At 40.9% G+C, this 16321-nt stretch overlaps 1 protein-coding gene across 1 annotated transcript in view; it reads left to right on the top strand.

Moving 5' to 3' along the window:
* The window catches only part of LOC131810950 (uncharacterized), a 170319-nt gene that overhangs the window by 76241 nt on the left and 77757 nt on the right, over positions 1 to 16321 (top strand). The window contains exon 2 of the mRNA XM_059138974.1: positions 7207 to 7452. Coding sequence (XP_058994957.1) covers positions 7235 to 7452 — 218 coding nt within the window. The 5' untranslated portion in view covers positions 7207 to 7234. The remainder of the gene's footprint in view (positions 1 to 7206; positions 7453 to 16321) is intronic.

The following is a 16321-nucleotide window of genomic DNA, read 5'->3' as shown; positions in this document are numbered from 1 at the left end:
GCTATGTTAAGTTTGTTGATCATGTTGTTCTGCTTTTTTAAATTTTAACTAATTTATTTTCTGCTTGTTCTTTTAGCTACTGAGAGAGGTGTGTTAAAGCTTCCCACGGGGTTTGCGAATTTGTTACTTTTTTGGTTTTGTTAGATTTTACTACATTTGAGACTATGTTATGAGATCTTCATGTTGAATTGACCTCCTATCTTTACCAAATTTTTCTTTATATGTAGTAATATTTCTTGCCTTAAAATCTATTTTGTCTGTTTTTAGTACATTTATACCAGAATTTTTTGGGTTAATGTTTGTATGTTTTCCATCTTTTTCCTCTCAGCTTTTCTGTGTCCTTACATTTAAGTAATGTGCAGTTGGGTTTTAAAAAAATCCATTTTGACAATCTTTACCTATTATTTGGAGTATTTAATTACAACTAATGTAATTATTGTTATTTTTTCCTCGAGTCTACTACCTCACTTTGTTTTTTGTTTGTCTCATCTGTGTTTTGGTCATTTCACCTTACATTATTTCCTTCTTTTGGATTTGAAGATTTTTTTATTGCTTAGTTTTCCTTTTGTTAACCAAATACACATTTTCTGTTATTTTTATGATTATCCTAGAGGTTACAACATGCATCCTGGACTTACAGTAAACCTTAAATTAGGATTTTCACCACTTACTGAAGAATGTGGAGACCTTGGAACACTATATATATATAGTGTTGTTATATATATGAACACTATATATATATATAACAAAGTGTTTATATATATAACACTATTGTTATATATAACACTATATATATCACTGAATTTACTATCCCTTTGCTACTGCTGTGGAATATTTTAAATATCTACATATTTATATTATATATATTAAATACCATAAGATATTGTTATTATTATTTAAGGATTCAGTATTAATTTAAACTTACCTACTTATTTGCCCTTTCCCCTGCTCTTCATTCTTTTCTGCATTATTATGCTTTCATAGGAGGATCATTTTCCTCCTGCTTAAAGAGTGCCAGTCTATATTTCCTTTAGTGTAGGTCTGCTGGGATGAATTCTCTTAGGTTTTGTTAAAATGGCTGTTTATTTAGATTTTATTTTTGAAGGGTATTTTCTCTGGGTATAGAATTCTCGCTTTGCAATTATTCACTTTAAGAGCTTTCAAGGTGCCATTCTTTTGTCTTCTGTTTTCCATTTTTTCATCAAATAAGTCAGCCTGTTGTTGTTGCTTTGAAGGTAAAATATCTTTTCTTTTTTTCTTCAAGATTGTCTTTGTCTTTGGTTTTCAGCAGTTTTATTATGGTTGCTTTTCTTTAATTTAACAAACTTGGAGGATAATGATTCTTGAATCTGTGGTTCCATCTCTTTCAGTTTGGGAAAATTTTTCTGTCAGTATCTCTTCAAATATTGCTTCTTGCCCATTATCTGCTTCCTGTTTATCAGAACTTTAATTACAACAATTATATCACTTAAAAAAAAAAGTTCTGTCCTATGTGTGTCAGTTATGCTTGTTTGTATTTTAAATCTTTTTATCTGTTTGTACTTCAGTCTGGATATTCAAACTGACCTATGTTCCAGTTAGTTATTTTTTTTCTTCTACTGTGACTAATATGTTGTTTAACTTATCTACTGAATTAATAATAAAATGATTATATTTCGTAGATTCCAGTGCTCTGGTAAAATGGTTTTTTAAAATCTGTTTTTGAACATATGGATGATAGTTTTCAGGACAACTTTAATTTTTTTAATTTCAAATTTACAGAAAACCTGTAGGAACGGTGGAAAGCATTACTGTATATCTTCTACCAAGAGTCACAAATGTGTTACATCTTTTTTCCCCATTTGCTTTATCATCCTTACCTCCACACACAGGTGTTCTCCCAAGCCACATTCACACACACACTGTTTCTTTCTGAACCATTTGACAGGATGTTGCAGATGTCATGCTTCTTTATTCCCAAATTCTTTAGCTGAGTTTACTAAAAACAAGGAATTCATCTTACATAATTACAGTACAGCTACCAAAATTAAGAAGTTTCATATTGATACAATACTATTGTGTAATCTACAATCTAAATTCAAATTTATCAGTTATTCCAATAATGTCCTTATAGCTGCATTTTTCTCCCAGTCTAGTATGTGATTTAGAATCATCCATTACGATTAGTTGTCAGTGCTATTTAGTCTCTTTTAATTGAAAGTACCTCATTTGTCTTTCATGATCTTGATATTTTTTAAGAATATAGAACAATTATTGTGTAGAATGTTCTTCAATTTTGTTTTTTCTGATGTTCCATTATGATTAGATTCAGATAATGCCATAAATAACACAGAAGTGATATTGTATCTCTCAGTCTTTTGGTTTGTTATTGGTGTTATTGACTTGAATAACTTGTAAAATCATACTGTCTTTGTGTGTGATCCACCATAAAGCTACTGTTAGTGGTTTGTAATGAGTGAATAATTTGTGGAAGAAATATTTGGGGACCAAGAAATAGTATGTTCCTTACCAAACTTGTACCTATTTTATTTTAGCATTCGTTAATGATTCTTGACTGAATCAGTTATTACTATGATATTTGCAAAATGATGATTTTATAAATCTATTATCCTTTCTACATTTATTACTTGGCACACTTATGTAACAAATAACTTTTCCCTTAACCCCATCTATTAATTTGCAGACTTAAGAATTCTTATTTAATTGAGAAGATGATACTCCATCAATCTTTTTCTTTTAGAGAATGGGGAGAGGGGGCAGAAGGAGATAGATAGAGAATCCCAAGCAGGCTCCATACCCAGCATGGAGCCTGATGCAAGGCTCATTGTCACAGCCCTGAGGTTATGACCCAAGCTAAAATAAAGAGTCTCATGCCCAACTGATTGACAACCCAGGCACCCTCCCCCCTTGATCTAATTTTTAAATCTAATGCTGAAATATTCCAAATTTGGCTATTTCAAATCCCCTTAGGCAGGGTCCTATGAACGTTTGCCATCTTCTTTGAATGTTCTTTACCTGCTGGCACAACAAGATGTTCCAGGATCATTTTTTTTTTTTTTTTAATCTGCCTCAGCATTGGAATCAGTCATTTCTTTAAGGCATCCTGGTTTCTTTTAGTGGAGAAAGGTATTTAGAATCTAAGATCTGGACACTTAAGTAAGATCGTTTTGCTGCCAGAGTGCCATTGTGTCTAGGCTCAATGGGGATAAGAAATCTCGATTTGTATTTCTAATCTATGAGTTCATATTGATACTCCAAAATTTAATCTAACACCGGAAGGTTCATTTTAGTTTTTTCTCCTTTCTATTTGTAAATCCTTTCTCCAAGTGAGAAACCTAGCTCACATTATCCTTGACATATCTACTCATTTTCTCAGTCTTAGAATTGCTCGCCCTCCCGCTATAAAAAAAAACATGTACACAAACCAGTGTTTAGAATTTGTTAAAAGATTTTTGTCTTTAGCCTGAGGGTATATAGTCAAAACTCTGTATTCAAAAATAATTATTTTCCCCTTCAGTGTGATTGTTAGTCATTTGAAATATAGTTGGACTCATTTGGTTCTGTTTATACTCCATTTTATATCTCTTTCCCTTCCATCATTGTTAATTTCATTGTCATCATCATCATCATCATCATCACCATTATCATCATCATCTTATGTGAGTATGTAAAACATGAACATGGTCCCCAAACCCCAAATCACCCCAAAAGCTATATTCAGAGGAACATTACTTCCCCTTCTTCACCACCCCCCACCTTGTTAATGTACCCTCATTAGTTTCAGGTTCAACCTTCCTAAGTTTCCTTTTGTAAATATAAACAAATAACTATCTTATTAAACCATCAACCTGAGGGATAGGCATCGAATCTAACACATCTAGTAGCCTTCTGGAACACCTCTAGGGATGGAGACCGGCTGGTGCCATCTTTATGCCCTCCCTTTGCCGTGCTCTAGAGCACCAGCTTTTCCTGGAAGGGAGCTTTTATGTGTGTGGTGCCTTGGTTCTTGCAGCTGTTGCCCAGAGGACACCCCCTGATCCCTTGGCTCTAGTCACCCACAATGGGGTAGGGGTATGTATACCTGGGTCCCAGGAAACTATGGCAGGCAGAGACAAAAATCTTTTAACAAATTCTAAACACTGGTTTGTGCACATGTTTTGTTTTGTTTTGTTTTTGTTTTTGTTTTTTTTATAGTGGGAGGGCTAGCAATTCTAAGACTTGGTAGGGTGTCACCCCCAGGACATTGCACAGATAGCAGACTGAAGCACCCCCCCCCCCCCAGTCCTGTGACTGGCCTTTTTGCCAGGCCTGGAACTTGGGTCCGAGGAGCAGGCTCCAGGTCTGGCAGACACCTAGTGCCCTGTAGAGCTGCTTTCAAGACATACAGGCTGTGGATATCACCTTGGTGCTCTCCCTCTGCCTCACTCCAGCTAGTTAGGATCTCCCAGAAAAGAGTTTATTTTCTCTTCTTTCTTATACAAAAGTAGCATACTGTGTATGTTTTCTTGTCCTTCGCTTATTTTGACTGACTGCAAATATATTCTGGAAATCCCTCCTTATATGCCTTCTTTAGGTTTTTTTTTTTTTCCACAGCTATGTATTATACCATCATGTGAATGTACCATAGTTTATCAACCAACCTTCCGTGTTGGTTTTATCCCAATATTTTTTTCAATAATAAATAATGATGTTCCTTATTTATATGTATTTTTGTATTCTTGAAGGTGTACCTTCAAGGTAAGTTCTTAGATATAAGTCAAAAGTTAAACTCACTTGTGATTTTATTAGATATTGTCACATTCTTCTCCCAGAGAGGTGGAGGACATTCCCACCCGCCATGTGTGAGAGTGGCTCTTTCCTTACGGTCCTGTCAAGAGAATGTGCCGTCAAGCTTTGTATTTTTACCAAATTTAATCACTGAGAAACAGTAATACAGCATAGTTATAATTTCTCATATTTGGACCGAAGTCCATCTTTCCATATGTTTAAAGGTCATTTAAAAACATTTGTGAATTGTCTCTTTGTGACTTTCACTTATTTTCCTTTTGAGTTTTTAAAACTCTTAACCCCCTCAATTTTAGAGATCTTTATGGGTTAGGGATGGATATTAGCCCTTTCTCTCTGAAGTCTAGTAATCATGGTTATTACAAAATTTGTGTGAGTCTCTGAGTCTCTTTATTGTCTTTTTTTTTTTTTTTTTTTTTTTTAACAATTTGGGGTTTTGGTTGTTTGTTCCTCTATCCTGGTAGGTTTTGACTGAGTGCAGACTTCGTGCATGAAACGCTACTGAGGCTGTAGGTGGTGTTGTTTCCCTCCAGAGGTGATTTAGTTATCCACTGGCTCACAGATGATGTTTGGGTAGGTGAGCTTGATCAAGGCTGGTCAGTTTAAGGTTTGTCCTCCCTGTAAGAGAGGAACCCTTCTCGGATTGTACCTGAAAGTCTGGTGTCTTTGCCCTCCTCCTCAGCATCCCTGAAAGCTGATTTGTGTATCCACAGCAGTGAGACTCCTACTTTCTCCTTAGTGTTTTTTTTTTTTTTTTTAGCCTTGTAGTAGTTGCTTTCCGCGGGTTTGTCTGTCTCCTGAGAGCAAGTAGATGGCCTCCAGGGAACCTGTACCTCCAGGCTCACTTCTCTGCAGCTGGCCTATTACTGCTTGTCCCCTTTTCCAACACGACAAGACTCTCTTGAGCTGTAGGCTGCTGCTGTCTCGCAAGCTTTGTTCCCCACACAGTGAGCCGGCATATACCCGAGGGAGGAACAACAGTGGCAAGTGCTGGGCTCCCTTGCATGTGTCTCCCTGTCCTGCTGCCTTGATTATTTGCTCCTAGCTTCAAGCAGCTCTTCTACATTTTCTGTAGCTTTGATAGTGCTTCTCAAACAGAGGGGTCACTCTGATACTGGTTATTCTATCAGCTGGTGGCACGAGTCCTCTCTCCACTTAGCACGTTTCATTGGATTTGTTTAGAAATGAGAGAACACAGTCAAATCGACAAAGCGTTTTAAAATTGACAAGGAAATTGACCTGCTTATACACTGCTGGGGAGGGTAGAAGTTGGTACCACCTTTCTGGAGGACACTGATTTATATCAAAGTCTTTAACAGTTCATTTGCCCTTGGACTCAGCAATTCTGCTTCGAGGTGTTTATCCTATGAAAATAATCGTGGGTGTGTGGGAAGATTTATTTACCAAGATTCTAATCCCAGTCAATAAAATTGGAGTCAGAATCCTAAGTACGCAGCAACAGAGGGTTTGATAAATTGTGCTGCTTCAATACAATGGAATGTTACCAGGAATCCAACCTTACAAATGATGTGGAAGAATATGTACACATGGTAACGACTTACTGTAAAGCAGAAGAGATAATGACATGGCGTGTGCAATATGGTTCAACTTAAGAATGCATATCCAGATACATGACTATAAAACTGGAATAATGCATATGGTTGGGGTCATTGGGTTGTTGGATATCGCCCCTTTGTTATGCATATTTAAAATTCTTTCCATTTTTGGAAATTACCTTTGTTCCAGGGAAGAATATTCATAACCTTAAAAAAGTGCTGATAGTTGGTAGACCCAGCTGATGATATTTTCTGGCAAGCATTTTATGTTATACTCGTTGCCTGAATTCTCTCTTTATACCCTTAGTGGCGTTACAGATTTCATCAGAAACGCACCCACCTCGGGGTGCCTGGATGGTGACATCAGTTAAGTGTCTGACTCTTGGTTTCTCGGGGTCTTGAGGTTGAGCCCTGCCTGGGGCTCCATGCTCAGTGTAGAGTCTGCTTAAGACTTTCTCTCCCTCTGCCCCTACCCCCACTCTCAAATAAATAAATAAATAAATAAATAAATAAATTGGAAAGGAAGGAAGGAAGGAAGGATAGAAGGAAGGAAGTTGCTTTGAAAATACTTTATGGAACAGAAGACCTCCTTACAAAATATACTTAAAATTCCCACTAGTCAGATTTAACAGAGGCTTCACTTGTTTTTGTCACTGTTTGCGAAAGCTTTTTAAGTAAGGAGTCCTTTAAAAAAGTAAATAGGTTTGTGATGAGTAATTGGATTATAAGGGAAGATTTATTTCCTAGGAGAAAAATCGAATTTCCTTTTGAAACCGATGGCCAAAATTGAATGAAATTGCTTTTGTAAACCTGAAATCAAGATTTCGGCACCCTATCTTTATCCTTTGTTGCTTTCTTCTTGAAGGTCGGCTCCAAGACCATAATCACCAGCTATGACCTGCTGGGTTTCCAGGTTGCTTCCTTGGAATGTCCGTTCCTTGAGCACATCACCAAAGAACCAGAGATTTGCGGATTGCTGTCGGCACCATGAGGCCTATGGGTACTTCTTACCCATCCAGACAAGGTGGCAGGACAATGACCAGTACGGCCATGTGAACAACGCCGTGTATTACAGCTACTTCGACACTATTATCAACCACTACCTGATCAGGTAGGCTTGGCTTCCGAGCCCCACATCCTCCTGTCATCCCTCCAGCGTGCCCTTTGCCGGGAGTCCATGCAGGGCATGATGGGAAGAGATTCCTTCCATTTTCTCGCACTAGGGCACCCTTTTGTTGAGCCCACTGAAAGTCACATGATTCAGGAGGGGAACAGGAGGACCCTCACGTGAGTGAGCAAGCATCGCCCTACTGCTCCTGCAGTCTCAGGTGTGCCTATATTTTGGTCCTTTGCACTAAATTGGCAGCAAATGTGCCGGCTTTGAATCTCAAATGACTGTCTACACAAAAAAACCACATCTTTTTAAACTTGAGCAGACAATAAACATCAGCCCTCAGGCCTTTTTGTGAGAAAAGCAGCTGCTCCCCCCAAACAGCGTACATAAGGGGGAAGGAGAGAGTAAAGATGTTGTTGTAGCCTCTGAATGCAGTGATGACATGATTGCCTTTGGATGTGTGTGTGCAAGGTGGTTGGTATATATTTGGTGAGTATAATTCTCTATATGAAAGATTGTGTTGTAGAAAGAAAGATTATGTCATGTAGACAGATCTGAGGAAATCCTACCACCACTTTGCATAAGCTGGGCCATTTTTGTCAACTTATTTAATCATATTGAGTTTTCTGTAAAAATAACTACATCTATTGAGAGCTTTCTCTGTGTCTAGTGCTGTGAAGCATTTTATACAGACTTAAAATTGAGGGATAATTGACCTATAACATCATTACTAGTTTCAGGTGTATAATGTTATGATTTGATATTTGTATACACTGTAATCACCGCATGAAGTCTGTTACTATCCATCACCATTCAAAGTTACAAAACCTTCTTTTTTTTTTTTCTTGTGTTGGAAACTTTTAAGATTTACTCCTTCAGCAACTTTCAAATATACACAACAATACTATCGACGAGAGTCACTGTGCTTACATTACATCCCCATGACTGACTTCCTTTATAACTGGAAGCTCGTACTTTTTGACCCATTTCACCCCTTTCAGTTACCCTCTAGCCCCTTTCCCCTGTGGCACCACCACTCTGTTCTCTGGATCTGTGACTTTTAGTTGTTTTTAGATTCTACAAAGAAGTGAGTTCACATGGTATTTATTTTTCTCTGACTTAATTTCACTCATCATAATACACTCAAGGTCCATCCATGCTGTTGCAAAGGCAAAGTTTCATTATTTTTTATGACCGAGTAATTTTCCTCTGTGTGTGTGTGTGTGTGTGTGTGTGTGTGTGTGTGTACTCTGTCTTCTTTATCAATTCATCCATCAATGTGTACTTAATGTTGTTCCCATATCCTGGTTATGGTGAATGATACTGCTGTGAACATAGGGATGCATGTATCTTTCCAAATTAGTGTTTTCATTTACTTTGGATAAATGCCCAGAGGTGGAATTGCTGGCTCATATGGTATTTCCATTTTTAACTTTTTGAGGAACTTCCGTGGAACATTTACACTGTTTTCCGTGGTGTCTACACCAATTTTAAATCCCTACCAACAGTGCACAGGTGTTCCTTTTTTTCCACCTCCTTGCCAAAAGTTGTTATTCTTTGACTTTGAAATAGCCATTGTAATAGGTATGAGATGACATCTCATTGTGGTTTTGATTTGCATTTTTTCCCTTGTGCTGAGTGATATTGAGCATCTCTTCCTGGTCTGTTGGCCATCTGTATGTCTTGTTTGGAAAGGTAGGTATTTAGATCCTCTGCCCATTTTTTTTTTTTTTTTGGAGTGTTTGCTTTTTTGCTGTTGATTTGTATGAGTTTTTATGTATTTTGGATGTTAACCCCTTATCAGATCTATGACTTGCAAATATTTTGTCCCTTTCAGTATATTACCTTTCATTTTGTTGATGGTTTCTTGTGCTGTGCAGAATCCCTTTAATTTGATGTAGTCCCACTTGTTTATTTTTGCTTTTGTTGCCTTTGTTTTTGGAGTCAGATCCAAAATAGCACCAAGGACAATGTCCTGGAGTTTACCACCTACATTTTCTTCTAGGAGTTTTATGGTTTCAGGTCTTACATTCAAATCTAATCCACTTGTAGTTAATTTTTCCATATAGTGTAAGATAGTAATCTCATTTCATTCTTTTGCTTGTGGCTGTCTGGCTTTCTCAAAACCATTTATTAAAGAGACTGTTCGGGGGCGCCTTGGTGGCTCAGTGGGTTAAAGCCTCTGCCTCCAGCTCAGGTCATGATCCCAGGATCCAGGGATCGAGCCCTGCATCGGGCAGTCTGCTTGGCAGGGAGCCTGCTTCCTCCTCTCTCTCTGTCTGCCTCTCTGCTACTTGTGATCTCTGTTAAATAAATTTTAAAAAGTCTTTTTAAATAAATACATAAATAAATAAATAAAGAGACTACCCTTTCCCCACTGTATATTGTTGCCTCCTTTATTGTAAATTCATTGGATCAATATGCATGGATATATTTCTGAGCTGTCTATTCTATTCCCTTGATCTATGCGTCTGTTTTTATGCCAGTATCATACTATTTTGATTATGATAGCTTTGTAATATAGTTTGAAATCAGGGAGCATGATATCTCCAGCTTTGTTCTTCTTTCTCAAGATTGCTTTGGCCATTTGGGGTCTTTGTGGTTCCATACAAATTTTAAGGTTGTTTGTTTTCTATCTCTGTGAAAAATTCCACTGGAATTTTGGTAGGGATTGCACTGAAGCAACCTTCTTCATCAGTGACTGGTGGGAGTAAGTATATAAATACCCCAGCTTCCTCACTTCTTGGATGAGATAAAGCTGAGCCACCCACTTTACATAGGCTCCCAGCTTCTCCAGTGGGATTAAGCTCCAGTTCCCAGATTGGCATTTTTTTTAATTGAGTTAAAATTTATATAACATAAAATCTACTCTTTTAACTATTTTGAAGTATACAAATTCAGTGGTTTTTATTATATTCACAATGTTATACAACCATCACCATTATCTGATTCTAGAACATTTCCATCACCCCTAAAATGGGACCCCATACCTTTTAGCAGTCCCTCTCATTTCCATGTCCTCTCTTACCTTGGCAACCATGAGTCTACTTTTTATCTCTATAGATTTGCCAATTCTTGACACATCATATGAATGGAATCATACAATATGTGCGCTTTTGTGTCTGTCTTATTTCACATAGCAAGATGTTTTCAAGGTTGATCCATGCTGTAGCCTCTCATATACTTCCTTCCTTTCTATGGCTGGATAATACTCAGTTGTACAGCTGAGCCACATTGTGTTTATTCATTCCTTAGGTGATGGACATTTGGGTTGTTTCCACTTTTTGACTTTCACGAATAATCTCATCTTGGGAACTCCACCCTCATGACCTCGTCTAAACCTAATTACCTCCCAAAGGCTCCATCTCCTAATACCACCCTATTGGGGGTTATGATTTCAAAATATGAAGCTTGGGGGGAATATAGTTATGTAGTACATAACATGGCCTCTTTGTGGCTTTTTAATATCTCTCATTTATGAATCTGGGAAGTCAATGTGCAGGTTGCAGGTGATGATGATTGAGTCCTCTATCCATGGAGGACTGTGTCTGTGTGGTTCCAGTTGTTTGAAACTGTTTCACACAAGATCTGTTTCTGCCAGTTTGGAGGGGGAAGGATAAGGGTTAGCAGCATGTAAGGAAGAACTCCTGACAAAACAGATTGTCCTTTCGCAGGTAGGGGTCTCCAGATGTTACACGTTTCCTCTAAAATTGTGAAAATACTCCGGCCACCAGGGACTTCCTAGTTGTGACATACTTTTTCTCAGAGACCTGAGGATAGTCTAAGAGGTGGCTCACTGACTGTCAGAAGCCAAGTCAACACCACATAAAGGTGTGAGAACATGGGGAAGATGAGCTGAAGAGAGCCAACCTCTTGTCTCACCGGCGTGAGGTAATGTGAGGAAGGGCAGCTGGTCTAGTCAAAGCAACGTGTCCTAGCCTGGCTGGCGCACCCCCCTCCTTTCAGCTGGCTCTCTGTGGATGGGCAGTGCTGTATGTGCACCAGACACCCATGGGATAGTCAATGAGCAACATCCCCAACTAGAACATTCTGTCTTTGAGGGGGACTTTCTGTAGGAGAGGGGACCAGGGAGTTGTGGAAGGCATGGTGGGGGAGGCTGAGAGAGACAGCGGAAGAGGCTGCAGCCTGCCCAAAGTTCCCATCACTTTGACACACGGAAGGGGTTAAGTCATTCTTGAACAGTTTATCGCTCATCAATTGTAATTAAATATGTTTATATTAAATTATGTTCTGTAATTAATGTAAAATCCTTTAGCCTGTGCTGTTATTAGAACCAGATGCTGAAGTACCAACAATATTTCAACATGACTGTGCTGCCTCGCCAGCTGTCTGACTGTAATTACTTTAATCTCAGCTTGTTATCTAATTATCACCTTTGTAAAGGGAAAAGTGCTCTCTAATGCTTACTGATTGTTTCAGAGGATGATGAGGAGCGGGGAACAGCTGTCAGAGATCGTGGGCCCTGCTTATCACAAGGAAGGAACTTATCCTGAAGCCTATTCAGGGCAAAACTGTTGGGGGGGGGGGCGCCCAGGGCGGGAACGGGGGCCTGGCCCGCAAGGCGAGACATTTGGAGCCGTGGTAAAGGGTGCGGGCCCTGTGGGCAAACTGTCAGGTGACACCGGCCTCTTCTAGGGATGGCTGGAGGATGAGTTACTCTGACGCTGTTGCTGTATCACATGGAGATGGTCACAGTGCTAGAATCTGCCTCGGGATGGTTGGGAAGATGCAGGGGGATAAGGAACCTAAGGAAGCCCTCAGCCCCGTGCTTGCCAAGATTTAGTAAATGTTAACTCTTGTTCCTTTAAAAAAAAACCCACTACTGGTTTTCTCCATCTTAGACTTTACAGACAAATCTGAAACGCCTGAAAATGGCTATCTACATGCCAGCAACTTGTATTGTAGAGACCAGGTTGTTTTCCAAATTATGTGTAAGTTCTGTCCTTTGGGGGCTGAAATTGACCTTTGCATTGCTTTTTCCGAAGTGGTTCATCCAAATCGGTCAAGAGTATAGATAAGTATTGTCAGGGAAATCATGGTGCTCTCAAGGGGGAGGAGACTGGTTAGGAGTATCTTCTAGTACTTCGCGTACCCTCTCGCATGTCAGCAGCTGAAGCGGTAACTGTAGTTCATTCTAAAATAATCATTACAGCATGTTCCCTTAAGAAGTTCATGAAGCTTTTACTCTCCTCCGTCTTTACCTCTCAGGAGCTGCGCTCCCGTCAGAGGGGAGGGGGCACCACTTGCCCTGCCTTGAGAATGGCAAGTCTATCTCCCCTGTTAGACTGTGAGCTCCTCAAGGGCAGGGGGTACCTTCGTCGTTTATCTAGACCAGGTGTATTGTCTTGCTGGGCACATATTTTGTTCCTCAGTGAGGGTCTCTGAAGAGTTATGCAAAATAGCTCATGGTCGGACCGTGTGGGATCACTCAGGGGTTTTTCTTTCCCGAAGGTGTGAAGAAGGACCCCTCCCGGGGCTGTGCAGGAGGTCTGTCTCCAGGATTGTTCTTGCCCCCTCCGTTACTGCCACGTCCTCATATCAGGAAACGGCAAAGCAGGCCTGTGGCGGAGCACCCTGTCCGAGCACCCTGTGGCGTCTGACTGTAATGGTGATTAGCCAGCTGTGTCTGGAGCAAGAGGCCACAGCTGGCCTACTCCGAGGCATGCAGCCCAAGGAGGGCAATGCACTGTAATGGCAGGAGAGCCCAGTTGCAAAGGGGGCTACTTTATGAGCGGGGCTCCCACTGTTCGTCAGAAGAGCATCCACGTTATGAACTTCACGTCAACTCCCTTCAGTTGAAGGTACAAACCAGGCTCTGGAGTCACTTTTCCATTAGGGCATCCTTGCCTCTTAAAGGAAGTATCTCCAAATGAGAGAAATAACCCAGTGTTGATTTCCTTCAGGAAAGGTCTGCCTGTAGTCTCATCTCCCATCACTTCTGTTGCGGTTCTTTCTCTCGTGCAACAGTGAGCCGCGTGTGATTCCTTGCCAGCAGCTTGCTGAGGCTCCGCTGTGCCTTTGGTCCACCTGTTGTCTCTTCCTTGCATGTCCTGTTCCTGTTCTTCAACGCTCTCACTCTTCCCAGCTTCTGGTGACCATCCCACCACCACCTGTCAGGTAGACTATGTGCCCATTCTCGTTATTTCCATCGGCTCCTGGATTTTCTATCTCAGAGACCCAGCTACTAGATATGTTAGGCTTGGTTGGCTGTGGGTCTCTGTTGCAGCTACTCAGCCCCACTGGTGTAGCGGGAAAGCAGCCATAGGCCACATGTCCGCCCACACATGGCCATGTTCCTGTAAAACTTTATGGTAGCTCCCTACTTACTCTGCTTTCTCTGTGCTCTTGTGTTTTTATAGCTTGAGTCATTGTTCTGGCTACTCGGTCATGGATTCTTAATCTCCCATTACTGAATTGTTCCTCTTGTAATGACCTGTCACCCTCCTCAACTCCTCAAGCTAGGAACATTAGTATCTTCACCTTGATTTCCCCGCAAAGCAGAGCTGAGACAAGCTCTTAACTATGAGTAGTGTGCTTTAGAAATTGATCCCAAGCAGCAAGAGTGAGGATCTAGGAGGTATGACCTAGAAGAAGGAAAGCCAGCCTGGCATGCCTGAGCTGATCGGCAGTGTGGACAACCGTGGCTGAATTCCACTGGGGATGGAATTCATCCCCGAGAAGCTGTGTAGAGGGGGCCTCAGAATTGTCTGCCTACAGGACTGAAACAGGGAGCCCTTACCTATTGGTTCCATCCCTCATTAGTCAAGGCTTGCCCTATGTGGTGTTAGCTCCCTGATTTTTCTAGGTCTGTGCAGGAGTCAGAATCGTCACCTGCTTCTGTTGGGGTTGGGGCAGAGACCCCTGGGGGAAAAAGAGACCCTTCATGCTGCCGAGGCAGGGTGCTATCAGGTCACTCCTCGGCATGGACAGTCGCTGCGGCAAGGCTGGAGGAGAAAGGAAGCTTCGGGGGATGCGAGGCAGCATAGCAGAGGTGTCCCACATGCGTGACATACATTTTTCTTCACCTAGCATGGGGACTTGTGTGTGCTGAGCAGCCCTGGTTAAGAGGATGCCTGTTGGTACCAGGCTGCCCACGTTTTGATCCTGGATGCGCTCCTTACTGAATGTGTAATCCTAGGCAAACTCTCTCTGGTCCTCATTCCCTCATCTCCAAAGTGGGGATAATAGTACTTACAGCAGAGGCTGTTGTGAGGTTCAGAAAGGACTTAGAAAAGGACCCATATCACATGCTCCGCAGATGTTAGTTATTAATAGGCACTTAGTAAATACTAAAAAATTTTTAACAGTGGTCTTTTGTAAGTCAACATGGCTATCTTTGCTTATTTATTTTTTCTTGTTTTATTATGTGCCTTTATTTTATTCATTTATTGTATCTATTAAAAAATGGAAAAGCGAAGGACAAATTGGTAGGGCTACATGTCTCCAAGAAAATGAGAGGAAGTGTATTTCTTTGAGGATGTGAAGAATTTCCCTGTGTGTTTTCTTTTTTAAAAAAGATGTTATTAAAGTGTAGTTGGCATACAGTGTGACCCTATTTCAGGTTATCTTTGCTTATTCTTTCCAAATTGAACTTGAAATACCTTCCCAAATAAGACACTTAGAAATCATTCTTTTTTTACTGGAAATAGAAAAATAAGAAGATAGAAGATAAGGAGGAAAAAGACCTAAAAACATCAACCCAATGCTGGTGTTTTATGAGGCTACTGTGCAAGACCTTAGTCTCTAAGCTTCCTGGCACCCAAGGAAACAGGAGAACGAGATGAGCCACGCAGTTCTTATTACCTTCTGGAAGAAAACATGGTATTTCTTCCAGAGAAACAGACCATTTTTTTTCTCTCACATTAAATTTTAAAAGGAATTCAAAGGAATTTCCCAAGTAGGCTTGAACCATAAATGCCTATGTGTGTAAATAGCCTAAAAGAAGGGTTTTCTCTGTTTTGAGGCTTGACCCATGCTCAGTGTATATGGTGCTCAATGAGTAAAAGAATAACGGGAAGTGTTTTAGTAGCAGATTTGGTAAGAGGCCGCATGGTGCCGCGGATGACTGATATACAGGGGAGCTCTACTGGTAAGGTTTAGAGCCAGGGTGGAGGACAGAGGTCAGCGGGTCTGCCCCTGGGGGTGTGCTTGGGGGCTTGAGGAGCAGCTGGTAGGTCTTTTCGGCTGCCTTCCTTGCTGACCACCCCCCCACCATCCCCCGCCAGCCTCTACTGCTTCCTCTGTCCCATGATCTTGTTCCTTATTCCCCACCTCGGGCTCGACAAGCGGACTCAGCCAAGCAGCTCCCTCCTGTGGGCAGGTGAGAACAGCCTTCCTGGGGCCCTCGGCCAGTGCCAGGTTGCTCTGCTGGGGAGGCCGTGAGCTGCCCCAGGCAGGCAGGCAGCCTACGGGGCTCAGTTGTCACTTCTGCTGAGTGGCATCTCCCGGAGCCCAGCCAAGGCCACACTCCCTCTTGAGTACATTTGCATCTCAGGGCTTCTATTAACAGATGGATCCTCTGTCAGTCTGAAGGCCTCAGTTAAAATACTATGATCTGTCTCCTTGAGCCCAAGGAAATCTCATTATAAGTAAAGTAATCTCATTTGCGGGTGTGTTCTCTAACCCACAGGCCCGGGAATGTACGGATACAGTATGCCTGGGAAGGAGGGCTGTCAGATTAATACATTGTGTGAAAATTGGGGCCGGAGGTCATCAGTCTCCTGATACACAAATCTCCCTCTGAGAATCTCATTTCATTCAGACTATCAGTTAGATTAGAAATACCCTAATTATCCCACTGAAATTAAATTACTTTATGTTCGGGTGATATAATGAACAACCATAA

Source organism: Mustela lutreola, chromosome 1, assembly GCF_030435805.1.
Source record: "Mustela lutreola isolate mMusLut2 chromosome 1, mMusLut2.pri, whole genome shotgun sequence".
NCBI lineage: Eukaryota > Metazoa > Chordata > Mammalia > Carnivora > Mustelidae > Mustela > Mustela lutreola.
This window is presented reverse-complemented; position numbering and strand designations above follow the sequence as displayed.